General features: G+C 41.5%; 1 protein-coding gene across 29 annotated transcripts in view; it reads right to left on the reverse strand.

Annotated features, from left to right (window-relative positions):
* Nucleotides 1–830: 830 nt before the first annotated feature.
* The window catches only part of NRCAM (neuronal cell adhesion molecule), a 268299-nt gene continuing 244536 nt past the window's right edge, over nucleotides 831–24593 (reverse strand). For 15 of the 29 annotated variants that reach the window (XM_032304574.1, XM_032304596.1, XM_032304586.1 and 12 more), the window contains 4 exons: nucleotides 12912–13043; nucleotides 12159–12237; nucleotides 3847–3858; nucleotides 831–3301 (listed from right to left, as the gene is read on the reverse strand). In XM_032304574.1, the coding sequence (XP_032160465.1) occupies nucleotides 3064–3301; nucleotides 3847–3858; nucleotides 12159–12237; nucleotides 12912–13043 (461 nt within the window). In that variant the 3' untranslated portion in view covers nucleotides 831–3063. The remainder of the gene's footprint in view (nucleotides 3302–3846; nucleotides 3859–12158; nucleotides 12238–12911; nucleotides 13044–24593) is intronic. The other 14 variants (XM_032304601.1, XM_032304599.1, XM_032304597.1 and 11 more) reach the window with 1 other exon arrangement.

Consider the following 24593-nt stretch of genomic DNA (forward strand, 5'->3'; position numbering starts at 1 on the left):
GTGAACCCATCAGAGAAAGTTGCAAATCCCCATCTTCTCCAGGCGCAGCAGGCACTCATTCTCTGCCCTGCCAGACCACGGTCTGATCATGAAAGTGGTTTGCACAGTTTTCTGCAGAGGCTTCATTTTCCTGCAGTTTCTTTTGCGCTGACTAAAGCACGGGAGCCCTCTGGTGGTGGTTCATAGAAAAACATCCCATGAGAGACAGAGAGAGAGGCTTAGTCTGGGTGAGAATTCCCTCTCTCCCATGCCTCCATAAGCCATTTCCAGAATCAGGCACTAAAAGTAGGTCAGGGCCGTTATAAACTGTCCGAGCGGGAAGGCCCCAGTGGACCACTGCTTTCTGTGGTCAGGCTTCCAACGTGCCAGACCCTCCGTGCCACCCAGCTGTGAGTGACAGTGTGGTGTCTGAGACACTGGGAACGGCAGGGCTGGAGAGGAGGGAGTGGCTGATAGACCTGTATCATTGCAAGTGCAGAAACTGCCTCACTGAGCGGAGAGGGGAAGGAATCCGCGTCGCCTGGGGCCAGGGAGGGCGAATCCGACCATGTGGACAGGCTGACAGTGGGCGCCTGGGAACCAGGCCCACGGAGGTCCCACGTCAGCCAAGGCAGCAGCACCTTATTTGTCCGACCATTTCTCAAAAGGCTGGCCATATCTGCACCTGCTTTTCATTACAGATTTCTTGGCATGTCCCCTATTTTGTTAGCTCCGTTGTCTACCGCTCTCAGGTTCGTGTTAAAATTTCTCTGCATGTCTTTCGAAGACAAAAATAAAAATCTGCATTATTTGAAAACATTAGGAGAAAGATGGAAAAAGTTCAAGATCGAAAAGAGATCAAGATGGTTTAATAGTGTTTTGTTTTTTTTTATGGAAATCCAGTCATATCTGCCTGTACGTTTAAATACACCGTTACTTTGGACATTCACACTTCACTAGGAACATGACTTATTACAAAAGAGAGAGGGATGTTTAAAACCACATTTAATTTTTAATACAAAATCTGTTGCACTATTACAGAGGTGACCCCTTCATGCACAGATGGCTCTAGCGTCTACCGTTACGGAAGAGTAAAAACTGTACTTTTACTGTACCCTCCCCCAACAAACACCAGCAAACTTAAAGTCACTTTTCTCTTTGTGCTCACTGCTGTCCAGGCAAGCCTGTTTTGTCTTTCTGTATTTCCATTAACACGGCTGGTCTGTGAAAAGGGAATATGGAGCCGTGGACATAGTTAGGGCCATCATGACCTGGGATGACTTCAGACTGGGCTTTGCCTACATAGAGTGAAGATGCCTACTGAGCCCCACAGGCAAGGCTCTGAGGAGTCCATCTAGAAACTCACTGTCAATATCTCAGAGCATTCACTATTTCAGTTTCACAGCAAAAAAGGGAAAATAAAAACCCAAAAGGCATTTAAGGAAATGCTTTCCAATCCCATGCACTGTATTCATGAGCTAACTTCTTAGACAGTAGGACGTCAACATCGGTTGCGCATTTATTCATAGGCAACACCTTGAAGCACGTAGCATCTACACTTTCAGTGTATTTACAGATTCAACAAAATATCTACATATAAAAAGCTTTACTTAAAATTAAACTTGATGCAAGTTATGAGAAACCAATTTATTGGCAAATGAAACTGAGCATTCCTTCAACCATAGGTTGTTAGAGGATTTCCTATTTGGAGGTAAACCATTTGACAGATATCGTTGGTGGTTATGGTAGGACGTGTGTGTATGTTCTGGAAACTGTGGATGTAATCCCTTGGACTGTTGGCCTTGTTAGCACTCATCAGATTTCTGAGTGTTGGAAATGTGTCCATGGCAATTTGCGAACACACTGTTTAATGCTGCGGAGAGTTTCAAAAGGCTTGGAGAAAAGCTTTCCTGTTGGCATGCTGTTGTCTGCTTCCAGTTTGGGAATACCTCCCCCGTCCCCCCCAGTTCCCTCCCAAATTGACGGCCTTCTGACCCAATTGGTTCGTTTGAACAGAAACCACAAAAGCCCACAAAACCAGCATGCCCTCCAGGTGGGGCTAAGGCTTCTTTTTATACATATGGGGGAAATGCTCCTTTCCATCCACTGTCTAATTCACGTTTCCTTTCTTTCAGCATTGGCCGCTTCTAGGACCTCTGCTTTCTAGAAGTTACTTGTGGAGCACGACAGGAAGCTAGGGCTCCGCGTCGGCCAGGCTGGCCGCCATGGAAGGCAGCGTGTTATGGAATGCTTCTGGTTCGAAGGCACTGCACGTGTCTTGCCCTGTGCTTTCTGGAGTTGTTTTTGGAAGTGAAGTGATTCGTTTTCGGTTTTTCTGGTCTGGCGTTCTGTGCCGAAACGCATTGCAATACACATCATTTATGCCTAAGAACAACTGACCGTAGGAAAGGTGTGAGAAGTTGAACACTGTGCTGCGGTAGTACCCGGAGAAATAAGGAGGCTACGGAGTGACGGGGGCAGAGGCCGGTCACAGAGCCTCAGCAAAAGGCATCTGCAAATGCGACCATCGTCGTGAACTCATGTAGCAAGATATCCCGTACATACTGTTGCTAACAGTCTCCCAAAAAGACTAACGACAGCTAGACATAGAGTCACCAATGTCACCACAATGTCCACAAAGACATTGGAGTTCTAGAGAATACTACAGTAACACTCTTGACAATGAAAACGGAATTGGTATTTCAGGGGGTTCAGCGGAGGAGAGTATCCACAAAGTATCAAACCATGTTTAACAAGGTTCACAGGTATTCCTTCACGTGTAGCTATTTTCATGCAGCGTATTGAACTGTACCCAAAGAGCAAATAACGTGATTGGTTGATGGTGTTGTAGTATTTTTATCAGTTCTGAACAAGAATACCTATTTTGAATGAAAAAGGATGCACTTTGCACTGCCGTTCCCATGAACAAATCATCTGAGTTATGTGTGTTTGCGCTGCTCTCATAGTATCAAGGTACGGCAGAACACAACCCTTCCTGCCTCTGTGTTCCTAGCATGAGAAGGCAGACCGAGTGCGTCAGAGACACAGCCTAGAGAAATGGGATATTGGCAGAGAGTTTACAGATTAAACAAAGGAATTCATGGCATTGACAGGAGAAGGTGCCTCGGAGCTCTCGTTTCCTTCGGCCGGTTCTTTCTCTTTCTTACCACTGTACTGTCCAATAAAGGAGCCGTCCTCATTGAACTGGCCGTTCACCCCCTCTCCATAGTCAACGAGGCTGTCATCACTGTCTTCTTTCTTCACTGTCCTGTCTGAAGGTGTCCGACTGCCTTTTTTCAAGGGCTTGTGGTCTTCGGCATCACTGGAAGACAGAGAAAACGTTTTCATTGGGATCGGCATTTAGCTCAAGTGTTGTTTCTTATAGACCATGCATGCGGGTTACGATAAAGCGGGTGGAGACCCAAGCCTCGTGAGCCAAATCTAATCGTCACATGGACTCTGATGGCTGGTATGTGGTTGGCATGAAAATCAGGTGCAGGAATGGTTTAATCATGAAATCTTCAGTAGGTGGATGGCTTCTCGCCGCACGTGTCAGTGTCAGTGACAGATTCCCACTCCCGATTTAGAAGCGACTGAGAGGTAGCCACAGGCATTCGAAAAGGAAGACTTGAGGAGAGCTGAAAGTCATCACTACTTTGAATTCAAAAGGAGGGAAAAGCTTATGGCAAGGACAGAAGTTAGTATGTTAAACTGTGTCAGATTCTCGGATTCCTTGGATATGAATGGAGAATGATTTTGGTTAAGTATGGAACATGAGATCTGTTTTCTGAGCAAGAGGAAGCAAAGTCCTACTTTTCATATAATTTTGTTATTGAGTGCAGGCCAGGCTCTAAACTTTAACCTTACCTTTCAAGAGACCTAGAAATCCCATTAAAAGGATGCAGAAGAAACAAATGAAAACAGCCTAAGAAGAAAAGCAAAATCCTTATACTGATAGTAAACAGCATTTTTTTTTTTCTGTCAGAATTTTAGTTAATGGGTCAAGACTGATTAATTTTGGAAAGAGACATGGTTGAACTTCAAAGCACTTCCTTTATACTATTAATGTCATGTCCATATATTCTAAAGCGCATGAGTGAATCAAAAAATGTCAGAGGAAATTTTATCTCCGTGCTCTCTTCTCCCAGCGTGGTATGTAGCCTATCTGTGCTGGATGGGAATCTGAGGAGAAGAATTTTTAAAATGTTATAGAATTCAATTTTCCCCTGTTATTTCTCTATGAAATCCCTTAGCACAATATCCGGAAGTGGGAGCATGTTTTAGAACATCCCCCATATGGTCATGTCACTAGGAATACACGCTGACTGACTCTTGAAAAGGTGACATTCGGTTTAAAAAAAGAAAAAAAAGAAGGTCACAAGAGCATTCTGTTTCCTTTCGAAGGTCAAAAATGCAAGGCAGAATAGGAAACATAAAGCATTACTAGTAAAAAGTGAAAAGGCATAATGTCAAAAAGGGGTTGCGTCAGCGACCATATTTCCTCTGGCAGTTTGTGCAAGGGTTTTACTGCTCCCTCTGTCTCTGACAGTGACTTTGTTCTAGCCAAGATACACACATTTCGAGATGCACAAATATTCTGGCTCTTTGGTCAATAATTCCTACCATGGTTTTCGATTTTTCTCCAAGAAGAAAATCTTAACACTGCAAACACAATACTTGCTTAACAGGACACAATGGTCTGCTTCTAGAAATTACCAGTCACAACAAGACCCAAGCTCTCGTCACAGGCCCAATAAACAAGAACAATCAGCTCTGCTAATTGACAACCCGGGAGGGATCACAGGACCACAGGACCTTAAAGTGACTTGTGTTTGGGGCCCTTTGGGGGACAAAGCATCTAATCATCTAATCCCCAACCTGCTATGAGTATAAAGTGCACATCTTTAATCATTAACCTCTAGGCTGTGCTTGAATACTTTCTGCAAAACATTGTTCTTGACTTGGTGAGGCCCTAAATTCCATCGAAGTGTTCAATAATGAACAGATTTTTGTCACGTGGATTCCACTTACTCATTTTACTGTATAGGACTAGTGTTCCAAGAAACATACTACAGGGAATTCTAGTCTGTGGCGGTTCTTTGATCTAGCCATCTATCCACACATTCAACCATTCACACATCTAATACATGTTTATTGAGTGCCTACACTGATTTGCTGGGAATATAGCAGCAAGCAAAACAGAATGAAACCCTGAATTCATTAAGCTTACTTCTAATGGGAGCAAATACAGAAAATAACCAACCAACATATGAAAACATTAGCTCGCTAGGGTGTCAGAAGTGCTATGGAAAATACGGAACTCAGTAAAGGGGATGGAAGGTGTCAGGGGATGGTGTAGAAGCTGCCATTGAAATAGGGTGTCCATGGAATGCCTCAGTAGAGATGACATCTGAGAAAAGACTTAAAAGAGTTGAGATAGCCAGGTGGATAGTTGGAGGGAGAGCCATTCCGCCAGGTGCAGCGAGCAGTGCAAATGCCCTGAGGTGTCCGCAAGTCTGGCGTGTTCTAGGAATGGAGCTTGTGTGGCTGGAACTGAAGGGGAGAGAGAGCCAAATTAAAGTAGGAGGTAGCAGGGCTAGATCAGGGGGATTAGTGCAAAAACACAGGAGTCAGATGACTGGGACCCGGACAAGAGTGGAACGCCAGGGTCACAGACAGTGGTTAGATTATGGACATACAGGAAGGATTTTCTGATTGGTTGGATGTGGAATAATAGAGAAAAAGATGACACCAAGATTTTCGGTTTAAGCAACAGAAAGGAGGGAATTACCCTTACTACAGAGGGCAGCATGTTTGGGGTGGAAGGTCAATAGTTCAGTTGTGGACATGCTAAGTTTGCTACGTCAGAGGAACCACTCCTTTCATCATTTTGTGAATCGAATATGACAATGCCACCTAAACCCAACGAGAACACTTTGAGAAAGTGAAATCACAGGCAAATCTCATTCAGGAACCTAGATGCGCAAATCCCAGGGAAATTACGAGCCCATGGAATTTAGTAATCTACTAAAAGGATACCATAGCATGACCAATTGGGTTTATTCCAAGGAATACAATTTTGTTTTAGCATTAAAACATCAATTGATGTTTTTCCATTTTAGCAGAAGAAAAAAACACGTTTTGATTATTTTAGTAGATCCAGAAAAAGGTTATTTGGTAAAATTCAACACCCATTCACAATAAAAACTTCAAAACTCTAGGAATATAAAGTATCTTGATTGACCTGATTAAGGATATTCACAAGAAACTTGCAGTAAACATCATCTTTGATGGTGAATGTTGACAGACTTCTGTTTCCCGTCAGAAATCACAGCAGGGATGACTGCAATCATTACTTCTAACCAAAACTGCATTGAAAGTACTAAGCAATGTGCAAAAAGAAATAGAAGGCATATGTCGTTATTCATAACCGGTAAGTTTACACGTAAGTAAAACACCCAAAAGGATCCACAGGCAAACATTAGAATAAAAAGAGAGTTTGGTAATATTGCTGAATACTATATTAGCATAAAGTCAATTTTATCCCTGTACTTGCAAATAATTGGAAAATGAAATTTTAAAAAATGATTGCAGTTACATCATATAAATATGAAGTATATAAGAACAAAACCAATAAAAATGTTTTAAGCTCTCTATAAAGAAAATGAAAGTTTGACTCAGTTATTAAAGAAGAGCTAAATAAATGGAAGAACATGCATAAGTGTGGATGGGCAGACTCAAATATCGTAAGTAGGTTAACCTTCTTTATATTAGCCTTAAATTCAATTTATTTCCAATAAGAACCCAGCAGGATTTTACATGGATCTTGGCAAGCTGGTTCTCAGCCACATATGTAAACAAAAGGGCCAGGAACACCTAAAAAGTTCTTGAGGAAGAATAAAAAAGTTGGGGGGGGGTGTCTTGATTTATCAGATATCAAGACTTACTAAAAGCTACAGCATTAAGATAGTATAGTTTTGGTGCAAAGATAGACAAATCAAACAAAGGGCCATGATATATTTGGGAGCTCATTCTGTTGGCTTTATTTCTACATCATATTTCTATTTTATGGTAGCTGGGATTATTTTTAAAATCCTATTTTCCATCTCTTTGCTGGTACATAGAAATAAAATTGACTTCATGTTAATTTTGTGTCAAGCAGCATCACTAAATTCTTTTATGAATTCTAATATTTTCCTGATTCATTTGGATTTTTACATACACAATCCTATTAGTTATGAATAATGACCAGCCAGGAAGCATCCATTCTAGGTTTTTTGTTTGTTTGTTTGTTTGTTTTTTAAAGTAGGCTCCACACTAGGTAGGGCTCGAACTCACCACTCTGAGATCAAGACCTGAGCTGAGGTCAAGAGTGGGATGCTTAACCAACTGAGCCACACGCAGGCACCCCTCATCCGTTCCATTTTAAAGATCATAGTGGATGAGAGAGAAAAGTCAGCTGCGCTTGAAAGAAGAGAAGGAAAAGAGGTGTCCTATCCATACACGGAATCTTTCCAGGAAAACTTGGCTTTCTAGGGTTGGTTTTTAAAAAGCGGCGCAACGTAATGTCACACTTCCGTTAGAATCGGGTTAAATGGGAAAAAAAAACTCAACATGAGACACCAGCACAGTGCGTGGTTCGTGACTTGTGCCCAACAGATAGAAGCACTCATCACTCTATCATAGCACCTCCTCGCGCCACCTCAAGTCCCCACCTCAGGGACATTCTTTTTCTCACAAATACTCTGTGTAACACACTTACTTAGAACTTTCCAGAGGTGAGGTCTGGTTATAAGCCTGTGTATTAATGCTTGGCTTTTTTCAACTCAAAGATGCATTTCTTAATGAAATAGTAAACAAACTCGTTTTTGACATGGTGTCAAGGGAAGTCGCTCAGTCAAGTTTCAGTGTGAAAGAGAAGCCTCCCAAATGAGAGGAACTGAGAAGTTACGGAGGATGACTTAAGAGTCATACACTTACTTAGCTACATGGTATTCAAAGTTTAAAAATATTCAGCCCTACCTTTTACGAGAATGGTTAAGGACAAAGATTCAACAAATTTTGAAATAAGTCTTAAAATAGTAATAGGGCTCCAAAATGTACTTTTTGATCCTCATAGCCATGAATGAAGACGGTTATGTAGCGTAAAGGAAAGTTCACATCATGGTGTAGAAACAGTCCCTGTGTCGCGTCCTCTGGGAGGACTTCCCTCATCACGCTCCTTCCACCTACCCCATAGACTTTGGCTTCCAGCCTGAGTTGTACCTCTTTCATAGCACATTTCACACGATGCTGACTGTCCGTCTACTTCCCTGTGTCTCTCGCTAGACTATAAACTAGTGAGATAACGTTCTATCATTTTTAAGATCCCCACAGCCTGGCATAAAGTAGGCACTCAATAAATACGGGTTGAATGAATGAATTCATTGTAATTTCACAATCAAAGAGATGGTGGGTGATTTTTGAAATTTTTCAGAATTCTAGCATCAGCAAATTTTCATTCCTTGTGAATTTCATGATGTCTGACAAAGTATTGGAGTATAGGTATTTTTTTTCCTTTGCCTTACCCTCAGGATGAATTTTAAGGAGTTCTTTTTTGCAGCAGCCCTTCATTCGGTGTTATGCACACAGGTCGTACCCATTGAACGTCTACTGACAAAAGTCCAGGAGCAACGGACAAATCTGTGATCATTCAGTCTGACTCTCCTGTGGTCACCATCCCACCACCAAACCCACCAAACCCTGCTGTAGTTTGAGTGACCTTCACGGCCCAAACACTCCTTCTAAAGGTCCATCATTATTCATACTGTTCCACATACCAGTTTATGTTTGTGAGCAGAATAAATCTAAAGTAGACAGCACCTGTGACCCATCTTCACATCATTCAAGCCCAACGAACATGGGTTAGCATGCTTGGAACAGGACCATATTCACTTGAAGGACAAGACTCCCATGCCCAGACCCTCCACATATGCTATGGGTTCAAGTACCATAGCCACAGGATTTATGACCTAGGTTCATTCTAAAGGAATGGATCTAGAGAATAAAAAAAAAAAAAATACTTACACGGTTGGTTGCATTGTTTCTCTGATTTTTCTATATGCTAGTAAGGATGCAGATCCTACTGTCTGTATAATTAAAGAAACAAACAAAGAAAACTGCAGGCTTTCCACCAGAGGGTCACTGCTTGGGGGTGGGAGTTGGAGGGAGGGTACAAGGTTACAGCTTATGAAAAAAAAAATCAAATTTAGCCATTGAAGTTCCATCTCTCTTGGCACTATGAAATGTCCTCTGGCTCAGAGCCAATGATGTAGAAACTGTTCCATCCTCAAGCTGGAGAATGAGCAAATCATAAACAGAATTGACTTACATTTAGCAACAGCCTCAATTTTGTCTGTGTTGGTATGTGATCTTCATATTAATTTATTTTCAGAATGAAAAAGAATAACCATCAATAAATAATACAGAGCTCAAAACTTCTAGAAGGTGCAAAGTAGAGAAGGGACCCTGGTGATTTAGGAAGGAGAATGACACTTCAATGTATTCCATGTATTATTTTAAAAAAAAAATTTGTTGGAATAAATAGTTGAACTGCTTTCATTCATCGTAACATCTAAGAAACTAAAAACTTTTTGTTTTTGTTTTTGTTTTTAAGTTAGAAAAGAATCCACAGCAGAAAACTTCTGAGGTAGTGTCAAGAAGTGACAAGACGAAGCGACAGCCATAGCAAAGGGTGGTTGGGTATTTGGGAAAGTGATTTCACTTGTGGGATTGACTGTCCTCATGGACTGGCAGCTTAGGTTAAAAAAAAGAATTACTGGGTTGTGTATTAAGTTTTAGACACCAGTCTTAACCTTCCCTTGGTACCTCCCACATCAGTGTAATTGCATGTGTGACAAATATTTCTGTCTTCATACATGAACCAACAGGACTGTACTTGATAGGCCCAAAGAAAAGTCTTTCTCTTCTGAGGAACTCAAGGCATGAGTTAAAGACAACCATGTAAAAATGCTTCACAAACATATCACATATGAATGAACACCAAGACAAAGAAATATGGCCAAAGAAATGTAAACATAGTGATAATGAGGCCAATTGCCAAATCCTTGCCATGTACTGCTCATGTACTGCTCTGGAACCCCAAATTGAATTAAAGGTTGTTAGTAGACATCTTGTGGAGGAGGTTAGAAATCACAGAAACTAGAAGACTTCAGTGACCATCTAATATTTGAGCAACTGTATTATTTTACAGGTGAAAGAGATGGAGACCCCAGACACATTGATTGCCTTATCTAAAGGATAGGGCTGGGTTGATGGTAAAATGAAGTTTCTGGATTGGGAACTAGTTCCGGGTCAGCCTTAATTTCCATCACATTTCAACGGAGTAGACAGCATGGCTGCCCTGAGAATGTCAGGTTACATCAGACCCTGGTTTCACACCACCAGAAAAGCAAGCTGACATTTGAGAGGCACGAGGCAAGCAGCACATCGCCAGATTGATTTAAGTGTGATGATGGACAACAGGAATCCATCGTCATGTGAGGAATGCAGGAGGCGCCATGTTTTCTTTCCAGTTCATGCCAATATAGGTGTTTTAGGCTACACTAAAGATGTAGCTTCATCGCCATAAAGAAGGGAGTGGTGTGCCTATCTTGTGTAACATTCTAGCCACAGGAACCCTAAGAAGTTATTTAGTCATTATTGCCTCACCTGCGTTACGGGAAGAACAGGTAGAAGAGTGAATTAAACCAGCGAAGACTGCAACTCACCCAGCGTGACACATGGCCTCCCTAGACTGTGGCCATCTGCACACTGCCCTACCATGGCTGAGGAGAGTGAAGGGGAGGGGGTGGCCCAGGAAGCTTCCACAGATTTTGAGTCCCAGAGTCAACATCAGATGTCCAGACAACCCTCACTAGACATCTTTCTATATCACGAGGTACAGAAATTCTGAGAAGTTTTACAAATCATAATCATCTCTGTTGAAGGTCAGAGTTTCTGAAGGGGTTGGTGCTGAGGCACGAAGCCCAAACACTTGTATCTGTGTGGAAACTGATATGACACCAAATGTATCTAAAATATATGGTTTTTCTCAATCAGTTATCAGATTTCTTATCCTTGACATTCTTAGCCCCTCATGATATTGATGTGAAAATACCAAAAATGATCTCCAAGATGGATAAAAATTAGCACAAATATCTATTAATGTCATCTGGCAATCACAATAAGGAAATGTTTCATTTCACCTACAAGCCATTTTTTCTGCCAAAAAGGACTCAATCTGGGCTCAGGGCATATTTAAAAAACTATATTTTTATAATTAAGAGGCTGATAGAAAAAACAAGGAATAAAAGCATTTTACAAATAGAAGTATTCCTTTGGAACACCCAAATCCCAACTTTTAAAAGAAATAGATATAGAGCTTGTTTCTGATTTTAAACATATCCAAAATAATCAACTCTCTCTTTTTATAAAAAGACATATGGATCCTAGGCAAGAATATCTTTATTTAGAGAGTCTCCCTCAGTCTCTCCCCACTTCTCTTCTCATTACTTAGCACTAGGTTATGTTAAAATTTATCCTTAATGATGGAGCCAAGCCAAGAATGTATAATCAAAGTTCTGTGACTTAGCACACTGCCTAGAGGGCTATGACAGTCTTAACAATTTACAGCTTCTGAAAGAGCCTTGCCATCCTTTCATGATTAATGGATGGGATATAGGTATTTCTTTTGGAAAAACAAGCATCAAATCCAGGATTAAAAAGAGTACCACCAGTTTTATAAACTCATTCCTGAGAAAGTGACAGGTGTAGTTTCCGTCACAATGCAAGCCGTGTAGTGTCTTTATTGTTGTTTTAACTCTTATTATAACACACCAGCTCTTCCTAGGTTGAGCAATACAACAATGCTTCTGGAGAAAGATGGCGGAGTGGACAGCACTCTGGCCCCAAACCTGGGACTAAAATGGAGATTTATTTTTTAGTGAAGAGTGAGGATATTTTCATTGGGGATGTGTGGCCATGTAGACATGGAAGTGTTTCTAAATGGATATTTGAGGAAAATAGGAAATGCCACAGAGCCTGTTCCTGGCCCCATCCTATAAGCAGGAGTCGGCATGAGTGCGCGGTGCGTATGCCGCGCGGGGCATGTGAGGGGAGGCTGAGAAGCAACAGCTCACCTGTATTCTCCAAAAGTGCCATCGTCTTCCTTCATGGGCTGGATTTCAGGATCAGCATGAGCATCTTCCTTCTCTTTGACTAAAAAATTTCAAAGGGATAATATGACCTATTGATTCCTTGTTTCCCTATTCAAAGTTTTCAAAAGCGCACTCTCTGAGATGTATTGCGGTGGAAAACGATTCTATACCCCGCCACTGTCCTACCCCAGCAGATGGGTTATGTGACCCTGCATATACTTGGCTGTTTTAGTCTCTTTGAGACGAAAGACTTTGGCCCATCTATTTATTACCTATATTCACGGTTACAAATGGTTTCAGCACATCTCTTCCTTGGCAGATTTTTTTTTCCCCTGGCCACTGAGTGGGAAATGGCCATGGGAAAAAAAATTTATATTTTTTTTCCCATGGCCATTTGATGGGAAAATGAATGAACAAATGAATGAATTTGAACAAAACCATTAGCCATAGAGGAAAAGCAATGTTACACATCATATCAAGACTCAGCCCTGCAGTACTTCCTCTAGAAGACACCACGTACCTTCACCCTCTGCCTGTTGGTTTTAGGTGTAGCACCTGGGACTTAGGTGGAGCCCAAGCAAGCAGAGTCAAAACTTGTTGGGACAGAAAGTCCAAATTTCTGGCTCTGGGAAAATAGGCTTATTGCAATCTGCATGATCACTCTCATTAATTCTTTATAGTTTTGAATAATTATGCAGCATTGTAAGGCAATTTTAATCTTTCTTTCTTTCTTACCTGGATATTTGCCACCCTTGTTTCTTCTGATGAAGCAAACAATCAGCAAAATTAAGATCAGGAGAGCGACAGCACACATTAGACCAATGAACCAGCCCTGAGTCGCAATATCCACCTGCCGGCTCGCCATTGCTGGAAAACAAATCAGGGGCGTCAGGGGCATGGCTTAAGGGGGAGACGAGAACTGTCATAGTCTCTTGCAGTAAAAAATTACAATAGTATATGAACTTTTTTACATTTTACACGTGGCCCCCAACTGAAATTTGCCAGTCATCTATCAGGAGTTACATAAAAACTTTGAAAAATCTTCATTAACCAAAAAAATTCAAGTACCGAAATCTGAATGCTAATACCATCAAATGCTAACAAATCCTGCTAAACACTGTGTTCACAGCAATTTTCACTATATATTCTCAATAGAAACATAGTCCCAAGTCAGATTTGAAAGTCCTATCTACAAATAAACTGTACATAAAATAAAATGATAAGACTGATTTGAAATAGAACGGAATGTATACATCTCATGGAGTATTTTTCCTTCAAAGGAACCGCTTTTGGAGGCTAATGTATCACTGCAATGATGTTGCCATTTTTCAAAATGTTTTGGAAATCTTCTTTTAAAACAGAAAACTTTCTACCCAAAAACCTGTCCACATAAGGTAGCCAGCCTTATTATTTTATATAGCATCTCAGTTTGCACCTAAATCATAACTTAGATTTGTTATTCATCTCATTTACAAGACTTGGTTCTAAAATATTTTTGGAAATTTCTGAAAAATCCAATTTACCCTCAAAGGATCAATATTCAATATTCAATATTCAATATTGCTTTGGATCCATTTAAAAGACTTTGAAAGGTGTCTTGATCAGTGGAATCCTTATTGGGATAAATGACCAGCTTAAAGAGAAAATACTCATTCACATGTATACATAGTCATTGTCTTCATCTATTCTCTCTGAGTCAATAAATGTGAAGCCCCTTATTCAACTAGTTCCCATATGCAAATCTCCTAAGAAAAACACAGAGTAATTAGCATTTCTGGTATTATTCTAAAGTATCAATCAAATGGGACAAAGTGCAGCATCAATGGCTATTCAGACATGCCCATGAGGATTTGTTTAAATAAATTAGTATGAAACTTTTTTTTTAAAGCCTTTATTTTTTTCTTTTGACCATGATCAGAGTAAAAGGTTTGCTTCTTTAGATTCACAAGCATGTCTATATCATGCTTTTAATTTGACTGAGTTTCTTCTGCGTGCATTTAACATGGTTGGATTGGCTATATGTGATCTCTGGATGCAGAAACACATGGCTACATAGACCCCAGCTTCCGCCCTCTGTGGCCAATATCGCACCGCGTTGCCTTATTTTCCTCCACACAAAGCAGAGGGAGAAAAGTGAAATGCTTAAAATCAAGCACGAAGAAGGATGTGAAGAATGTGTGTGTGTGTGTGTGTGTTTAAGAAATAACACGAGAGGTGGAAATACATCCTATGGATTATTGATCAAGGGTCAGTAGCCTTGCTCTTGATGGTCATGGGTGCCTCATTGATTCAAGGGGTTTGAGTTGTATCCTGACGAGATGCAACCAAGGCAGGAGTTCAGGCTGTGCTCTCCGGCGCATACACACCCTGATCACGACAATGATGATGGAGATGGAAGACAGAGATTATCAGAGCTAACGTCCCAAAACTCCTACCGTGTGCTGGGCACTGTGCTGAGGGCAACACCTGATTTAATCTTCACAGCAATGCTTTGAGATGAGCAGCAGGAACAAACCCACGCCCCGGGAACAGAAGGAACTTGCCCGATGACTGGAGTTGGACGGAGTCTGTCCGACTCCCAAGATACTATCCATTACGCTCTACCGCTCTCACAGATTCCAGAAAACAAGCCCAGAACTCAGATCTGCAGAAGTCTTTGCGAAAAACAGAAGGCTAGAGGGACTCTCATTCTGAGACAGGCAAAGGATTTTGAAAGTCCATCATCACATACTCCTTGGCAATATATTTTTCCTCCTTCAAATTTGTACATGGTCTTTGGTTGTATGCCTTTTTGCCAAAACTGAGCCAGAAAAGCATTGGGGGTAAAATAACTTTTCGTAACTTCTCATCCATAGAAGAAGGGACCTAAAGCCCAGAATGACTATGAGAGACTTCAACTCTTCCCAGGACACTCTGAAGCCACCTTAACTGCAGATACACATTCAAACCCAAGTCATGGCCACCATTGTGCCTTACATGCACACGCATGTGCACACACATGTGCACACAGACACACACGCACACTGAAGCCTGTTGGGGGTTTTTCTTCTTGAATTCGGGTTTCACTGGGCAGGTACTTGTAGGATTGAGTAGCAGAGTTAAAGAGGATTTGCACTTTACTTAAACCTTTACAATAAAATGATGTTCATGTGTTTCTTGAGTAATCCATAAAGTGATAAATTAAGCAAATAGAAAAATATAAAGAATACGGAAAAAGGAAATAAGCCTGAGGAATAAAATCTGCTTTGTTTCCTAGAAGTCAGTTTTAACCAGTGTTCCACCAGCACATTGCTTGCTGTCTACTGGCTAACCTGTGCTCTGTGGTCATAGGTCTCCGAAGAAATGCTTAGAATAACAGAGCAACATGGAAGGGACAGAGTGAATAAATGGCTATTGATGAAAACTCTGTTAAGTCTAAAAATTTCCTGTTGAATCAAAATAGTTATAAATGTATAGAAAGAGCAAAACATTCCCTTGGCCAAAGTTTGGAGCCAGTATTGAATTAACACTATTTGCTCCTGGAAGTCATATGTTAAGTAAGGATTTAATCAAGACTTACTCTTTTTCATGGTTATATTTATGTTTCAAAGGTGACAGTAACTGGTTGTGGCCTCGTCCTACCTCTCCATTGCTGGCACATAAGAACGGCTCACCGGTGACGACGGCCTGCCTTGAACCAGCTGCCAGCTACAGCCGACATTGTAGGTATAATAACACTGGAGGACAAAATTTTTCTAAAGGGTTTTCTTTCTGTCCCATAAAAGGACAAAAAATGCCACATTTGATGTCATAGATAGAATCCAATTCGAGCTTGAGCTGCAGGCTAGGTGGACACAGGAGCCTTCAGGAGTCCAGAACAGCTGGATAGACACACCGAGTGGCAAACAAAGTGGTCACTCCAACCTGTTTCCCCCAGGGCGTGGGCTCAGTGAGACCCTCATCAGGGGAGGGGGGTGTCGTGAGAGCCTCTCCTCCAGTGTTGGAAGGCTGAGCCTCCAACTCCAGCTCCGTCACGTTCCAGCACTGACCTGACACCTGGGTAGGAACGAACACTGCCCGCCCCCTAGGATTGTGGGACGGACCGAACAAGAGCAGCCATTGGAAACCAGTTGCTCCGTCGAGATTCGAGCTGATGAAATGCTAGTGCTGGGACTATTGTCAGCCTGCCAGCTATCAGTGGATACAACGTCTCCCTGAGCTCTTCGTATTTTGGAATGAAAAGCCATTATCGCTAACAAAAAACACCCTGTAATCCTAAATCTGACTTGATAATTCCTCTTCTCAGTCAAACGCAGTGTTTTCCTAGAGTTCTGTCGACATGCGGTTGTGAAAACACAAGGAACAAAATTACAGAGAAGTGGTTTTCTCTTTAAACATAATAGTTTTCACTCACAAACAGCTTAAAATGTGGTTGGATACGTTACTGAGGATTACCTTTGCTTTCTTGTTTTAAAACCACTGGTGATGTAGATCTTATATATGATGCATGGCTTTAAGTGACTTTGAAAATCCCAAGTCTTGTGTCATGAAAGACACACACAAAAAGCATTTTGCCTGCAGGTTCTAGAGCGAATGCAGCATCTTCTCAAGAACGCACGGGGCGACAGAACGGAAGTAAAGCAGACGGAAGAATCACAGAGTGTGTCTGTGCCATGCGCCCTTCTTCTATGTGGGGAAGCAGGGATTATTCTCCATCTCGCGAGTTAGTGTGAATATTCTTGCATCTTACATGAACAGTATCTTTATTTTAGAAACTTCAATCACTTGTTGCGTAGTATGATACCGTTCAAAGAACAAAAATTAGGCACGCAGGCAGATTTGGTGCGGTTACAGTGAGATACGTGTTTTGAACAATTTCTCATTTATTTAAGTATAATAATCTTTACGTCAGTGGTCTAACTAGACTGGCAGGGTTGTGCCCCATTATAGTCCCTTGTGACATAAAAAACTGTGACTCTATCAAGGAGTCATTCTAGCTTCAAAAGCATCTTGAAAATCACCCTAACTCCAAGAGAAAGTTTACACGGATAATGGACGTGAAAAATTGAATTACTGAAATAATGTAAGTTAAGAATCACTTCTATCTCTGTTTTTGTAATAGTTTTAGTCCATGCCGTGATTAGAAGGTGATCAGCCCGATTCTGTAATCCATTTGATGTAAGAGCCAAAGACTATTAAAAACCCCAACTCCCAACCCAACTGGGCCCCACAGAAAGACCTTCATGGTCCTATCCATAACCCAAGTCCACTAAACCCCTGCCTCCAGCTGGGGCTCTCTCAAACACATCCTCTGAACTCACAAAACCCAAGTCCCCTCGGCACCAACTCAAACCTTCTATGCTCCAGGCATTGGATGATTCCACTCAAAGAAGCTCTGAGAACCATTTACAATTTCTTACCTCCACTCTTTTTGTCTATGGGAATTTTGCAAAAACAACAAATTTAAATATTTTGAGGAACTGGAAGTCCCTTAACATTTCAAGCAAGAAAAAATCTTTACATGCTAAAGACAAAATCTAGACTGCTTAGGTTTATCTTTTTAGATGGTTATAAATCTAGCCATGCCAGATAAATCAACTGAAATGAAAACGACATGAAAATGTCCTCAAAGAAAAACTGACCGGATATAGAGATTGCATATTAATTGTAGACAATCCCACTGCATTACATCTTCTTTTTTTTTTTTTTAAAGATTTTTTAATTTTTATTTATTTGACAGAGAGAGATCACAAGTAGGCAGAGAGGCAGGCAGAGAGAGGAGGAAGCAGGCTCCCTGCTGAGCAGAGAGCCGGATGCGAGACTCAATCCCAGGACCCTGAGATCATGACCTGAGCCAAAGGCAGCGGCTTAACCCACTGAGCCACCCAGGCGCCCGCATTACATCTTCTTTTTAATGCAAAGGAAACTTCTTTCTCTGCACTTTGCCTTAGATATTATTGTTTCTCTAATGATCTTTATGAAAAGAATTGTTCTACATTAAATAGTTTAAGTGAGCTATGGAAAGAATTGTTTTTTGAGGCTCAGAAGATGAATCTTTTGGTAAACTTAAATGCTTTCTTTTTTTTTTTTTTTTAAGATTTTATTTATTTGACAGAGAGACGAGTATGAGTGGGGGAGGGCCAGAGGGAGAAGCAGACTCCTCTGGAGCAGGGAGCCTGCCATAGGGTTCAATCACTGCAATCAGGACCTGACCCAGCTGTAGACACTTAAAAGACTGAGCCACCCAGGCGCCCCACTTAAATGCTTTCAAGTTTGTCCAAGTTGTAGATACAACCTCTCCCGAGTATTCACTTTCCTAAAGGAATAGTTACTTCTAAAAATATTTATTTGCATGATAAAGTCCTAAACAGAAAGTTGGACAACATTCAACATGTTGTCACAAACATTCATTGGCCACCCAGTTTATTCCATACAGAGATGCTGCACTGGGGAGGGGCTGCGGGTTTTCATCAACCCCTGAAAATTAAAGCTGCTCCACCTCCTGGTGGGCATGGACAGGGTATACACTGGTTCTAGACTAGGGAATGCATTAAACATGGAGACATAATGGATGCTCCCTCCAAGTGTTATTGTTCTACAATATCTGATCAAATTCTTTTGGGTAGTACAGGTATAATGACTAGTCAGTTTAATTGTTGCTACCCCAAAGTCCAATTTGAACAGACTGTTCTTCCTTCCTACTTGTACTGACAAACACAATTTTGGCTGCCTTACTCTTGTTTACATGTTGTGGGTATAGAGCAGTTTTAAGTACCAAGACATGAAAATAACCTATGCAACAGAACATAGTATGCCCTTGTTTTGAATAACAGGAACAAAAGAGTGTTATGTTTTACAGTGATGTATAAAACATATAGTTTGATGGTTCAGTTCACTAGAATTTTTTTAGATAAACAGGATTCATTTAATTGGATCAAGTTATTTTTCAGAATGACCCACAGTAAAGCCTTAAAAATATTCTTACTCTTTTAAAATGCAGCCCCCAAATTAACAACCAGGCAATGAAATTGCTTCTTACTGTCAGCCACATCGTATTCAAGATAAAAGTTCACGGGCTCTGGCCCCTCCGACTCCCAGCTGACACGGGCCCTGGTCTCTGCTGCTGTGGCAATAAGTTTCCCGATCCCGGGATTTACGGCTTAAGATAAACACATGACAGAGGAATAAAACAAACAAGCAATCGATCTGGAGGGTCCAACACAAGAATATAAACTAAGAGGAAGTCCTCTGAGACTGTGCAAATAAAACTGAATTAGATTTATTGCCAAAATTTAGGGCTCACTCATATTTCACTTCTGTGCCAGAAAGGGTTATTTATAAAAGCAGCAATAGGATGTGAATGAATAATCAGGAATAATGATGTACAATATCCAGATCGATGAGTTCTGTGCTGTGGGTCCCAAATGATGTAAACTGTTGTCCATTAGATACAGTCACAGGAATCCTGAGCCCTCACTTGCCGATGTGGGGCAGGGAGGGGAGTGGCTGAGCAATGCAGGGGGCAGAGGTAGCAGAATCTCCCTGCAAGGTCAACCCCAATACTAGGCAGCTGTTTCTTAGTTCTACTGATCAGCCCAGGGTGGGTCTTTAAAGACTTTGTGTTATGCTACTTGGACCAGTGGCTTCTGACCTGTTGTGAGTCACAGACTTCTCTAAGAGCCTGCCCGTGGGGAGGAACACCTGCTTTTGAGATTGTTGGATGGTTAGAACACACCGGAAGAGAAGCTGCAAAAAGACCTGTCAAATATGCTTATCAGAAACTTGAAAAGAAGAAATCAAAGAAGTGTGACCCACCCCCGAGAGTAAGATGATCTTACCTAAGTGGTTATTACAATGTCACATTCTGGAAAATTGTAGTACAACCTAAATGGCTTCTTTAAGCACCAAATTAGGGACATGATGTGACACCCTATGCCTACTACTGAGTAAAGGTGACACCTATAGCCAATAAAGGACATTACTTGGCTCTCTGGGGCTGACCATTCTCTCAACCGTCTCACAATGGTCTCAACTAAAAATGACCTATTTACGGATATGTTAACTTGGGTAGTCACAAAAACAAGATCAGTGTATTATCCCAGAGAAAATGTCCTCAGATAGTAAATCAGGTTTCCAAGGGCTGACTTACTCTAAGATTAAATTCCCAATTATGTTATAGAATTTGGAAGCTAAAGGTCTCTCCTGGAATTAACTTAATGAAATAGAATTTCTTAGGATCAGAAAGAGAGGTACAGATGGTCACCGACTTAACAATCATTCGACTTTGGATTTTTTGACTTTACAATGGCGTGAAAGCAGGAAGTGTTCAGTAGAAACCACACTGTGAAATCTGATCTCTTCTGGGTCTAGTGGATTTGTGGGATGAGACTCTCACGATGCTGGGTGGGGAGCCAGCCACCGCTCCCCTCAGCCATGTGATCCCGAGAACGAACAACCTGTACGCTCACAACCAGCCCGTACCCACACAACATTCTGTTTGCACTTTCAGTGCAGTATTCAATGAATTACATGGGAAAATTAACATTTCCTTATCAAATAGGCTTTGTGTTAGATGATTTTGTCCAACTGTAGGCTAATGTAAGTGTTCTGAGGTAGGCTGTAAGGTAGGCTGGGCTAAGCCAGTTTCGGTAAGTTAGATGTACTGAATGCATTTACTACTCGAGTATTTTTGACTAATATGGGTTTATGGGGATGTAACCCTGTCATAGGTTGAGTAAGTTCTGGGAACCTGGGTGGCTCAGTTAGGCATCTGCCTTCGGCTCAGGTCATGATTCTTGGATCGAGCCCCACATCGGGCTCTCTGCTCAGCAGGGAGTCTGCTTCTCCCTCTCCCTCTGCTGCTCCCCCTGCTCATGCTCACTTGCTCTCTCAAATAAATTCTTAAAAAAAAAAAAAAGTTGAGTGAGTTCTATTAAAGAAATGAAATAATGCACTTGACCTCTGAGATATAATTCACCATCCTATGTGTACAGGTACCCCCCTGTGCGAAGGGTGGGAAAAAGCAGAGAGCGAAGCTGATTATGGAATTATGTAAGGTCCTTTTCTGTGGACCTATTTGATTTTATCACCTGAGGTTTTCCTCTTAAAGGAGTACATAATGAGAGGAATATGATCAGTCAAAAGAGACAGTAAATACAAACACATACGTAAAACATCAGTGGTAAAGATCCCAGGCAAAACATACATTTTCTTTTAAGAAATTCTGGAATCATAGAGCTGAGGAATATGTCTTGGTGTATTGATGGGAGATGTCAAGGCAGAAGCACAGGGAGACACTTCCAACGGAAGAGCATTTAGCTTATTCCTAAAGCCAGCCAGAGAAGAGATCGTACTTTTATCACAGAGAATTCCAGTGTTCCTTGTTTTACCCTCCACTCATCCACTTTCTGGACGTGCCAGCCAAGGGACTCTGAATGTCGTTTCTCATTGGGGCTTTCTGCAAAAGCTGCCTCTCATCTCTCTCCTTACCCTAAGTCTTTCTTTGTAGATCCCGTCCGTGTAGCTACCTGCATTTTAGCTTCCTGAACTAAGTATGTGATCCTATCTCTCCATGTTTGAAACATGGATGGCTCGCTTCTGCCCACAGGGAAACACTCTTTCCGTAGCAAGACATTCGTGGTCCTTAATGATCATTCACATCTGGCTTCACCTTCCTCTTTGGTCACATCTCTGGGTAAAATTGAAACATCCAGTGGATTTTCAAAGCCCATGCCTTTGCTTATGCCTCCTACCGAGAATTTAGGCACCTCAGTCCCCTGACTCATCTGTCCAAATTTATCTATCAAGGGCCAGTTCAATATTACTATTTTCGTGAAATTTTTCGTGATCCTTTTGGGCAAAACAAACAGTTCACTCCTCTATGCTTAGATAAAATATTGTTCAAATTACTAGTTTAGCTTCTATTTTTACTCTTCCTTTTATTTATGTATTTGAGAGAGAGCAAGAGAGGGTGAGTGGGAGGAGGGGCAGAGCAAGATCAGCCAGCCTGACATGGGTCTCGATCCCACAACCCATGAGATCAGAACTTAAGCCAAAACCAAGACTTGGTTGCTCCACCAACGGAGCCATCCAGGTGCCCCTATTTTTACTCTTTATTTTACTATTTATTTTTAATGTGTTGGTCTCAGCGGTCCCATTTTAAGCATATCAAAGACAAGGTCTGTCTTACTGTCCTGGTACACAGTGCCTTAAAAAGGCTGGTGCATTTTATGGGGTAGATAGACCTTAGCTGTTGAACTGATGGAATTTGTTATAGTCATTTTGTTGCTGTTGTTCTGGCCAAACTTCAAACTTGATTTTTGTTTACATCTTCTTCAGCTGCTCCTTGTTTCTTGACTGCATCGGTAGTGGTGGGACAACTCTGGTGTGGTAATTACACACGGAGACGGTTCTTCACCAGCCCCTCGGTGCCCAGCTCTGCTCTGTCCTTGACCTGTTAGTCTCTCCCCATTCCTGTACCCCAACTGGTCACCTCCCAAGAGTGTTCTGATGGTTGGTCCCAAGTAAAGGCTTGGGTAAAGCAGTGTCCATCCATCAGCAACACTGGCCCAGAATGCAAATCCATTGGCTATGTGTTTCCAGATCATTTCTACAGGTGCCTTCACAGGTTGATGCTCTAGAATCCCAGACCCTGAAATTATTTAAAGGGACACAAAAATTGCACAGATGCCCCTAAACAACTACGATTCCTACACAGACACTGAAGGCTTTACCTGAACGAGGACACGGATCCAGATAAGTGATTCCTAAGGATCTCAGGAGTGTGTCCATGCCCAACTGAGGCATGGCAAGGGAGGGGGTGAGTATGGCCCAGGATAGCCACTGGATTGTTCTGGATTCTACTTAGTGGTTTAAATGCTCCTTTTACAATTCCATATTTGTAAGTTTGGGTTTCATTAACATCTCTTAAAATCTGTAAGAAAAATTAAAAAAAATGTACACTCGGATGCATCTCTTTCCTTCTCCGATCAGAGATAACTGAAGCCACGAGGGGCCGATATCCCCAGAGCTGAGGATATTACACCTGGTTTTTCTCAGCGAGCCATCTCGGGTTCTTTCATCCTCTTATAAAGAAAAAGTGAAAAATCATAAAAATAGAAAAATTTAGCAGAATCATAGAGAACTTTCCTTTTTCTCCTCTCTCAGGGAGTATCTATAAACCGTAAGGAGAAGAAAAAGAAAGAGAATAGAAATAATTCTGTGCTCCAAAGAAGAGATACTTTTAAGGAAAGAAAACCCAGGAAGACAAATTATTTCTTGAGCAGTTAAAAAGTCTTCAAGCATTTGCCCTCACTTTATACAAACGATGTTCAATGACTAGTGCACTGTTAAAAGAAGCAATGTAGAAAATAAGGTTAGGGTTAGGTTTTTAAAAATCACTTAACCCCTATTTCTCTTCTTATCTGAGATGCCCGAATTCAGCATCAGGGGCTTCGTGAACCTTCTGACAGTCCATTTTTGCTTATCTCTATCCTCATAAGTAACTTGCAATCCAATTTAGTAACATTAAATGGTACAACCTAAACTATTTTAATAAGGATTTCTCTTAATTGGTTTTAATTCATTAACATCAGTGGGTAATTTTTTTTTTTTTTCCCCAGTGAATGCATGCCATCTTCTAAGGCGGCAAGTCAGTGGGAAACGCAGGCTCCCTCACAGACCGCCCTCTTACAGCACAATTAATGGGGGCTACTGACTCCGGGCGGAGCCCGGGGGCACGTCCACGGCTTGGGGAAGGAGACCAGGCTTTCTGTGGAATGCTTCAGTGAAAGGTTACCAGGGGAACAGAGCAGGGAATTATTGTAACACAAGCAAGGACTTTAATTGAGATCTAATTAAGCCAGGCAAGGCACACACATGGAAAGGGGAGGCATCGATCTTTCTACAACACTGTGGAAATTGGGAATTTCCACAGCCTCGTTCTCTCAAGTTAAACGTACACAGATCCCACTATTAAGATTACTGAACGTGGCTATCATTCTTCAAAATCTAGCTGACCTACAGCTTATCATTTACCAAAGCTATAAATATAAGCAGATTTCTTAAAAAAAAGTAATAAATAAATAAAAATCTGAATTAGACCTCCCCACACAATATCTGAGGAATTTCACACAAGGCACTTCTTTCTCTTGGTTTTCTTCTTCATGCCTGTTTGTACCCTGTCTGTCAAAGTCCAAGACCACCCCTCACCAGAGGCACTCCACAGGGAGACGGTGCCCTGTGTCTGAGTCTCACAGCTCTTGAAAAAGCTAACAGATCAACCAATAGCCAAGGGCCAAAGATGGAGAGAGATCTTCGGGACTGCCTCGGGGGGAAGACCTATCCCAGGGGATTCAAGCACTGCTCTCCCGACACACCTTCCTCACCCGACAAGCTGAGAAAAACAAAGGAGAACAAACGTACTACAACACTATGCCC

This window comes from Mustela erminea, chromosome 11, assembly GCF_009829155.1.
Source record: "Mustela erminea isolate mMusErm1 chromosome 11, mMusErm1.Pri, whole genome shotgun sequence".
Classification (NCBI taxonomy): Eukaryota; Metazoa; Chordata; class Mammalia; order Carnivora; family Mustelidae; genus Mustela; species Mustela erminea.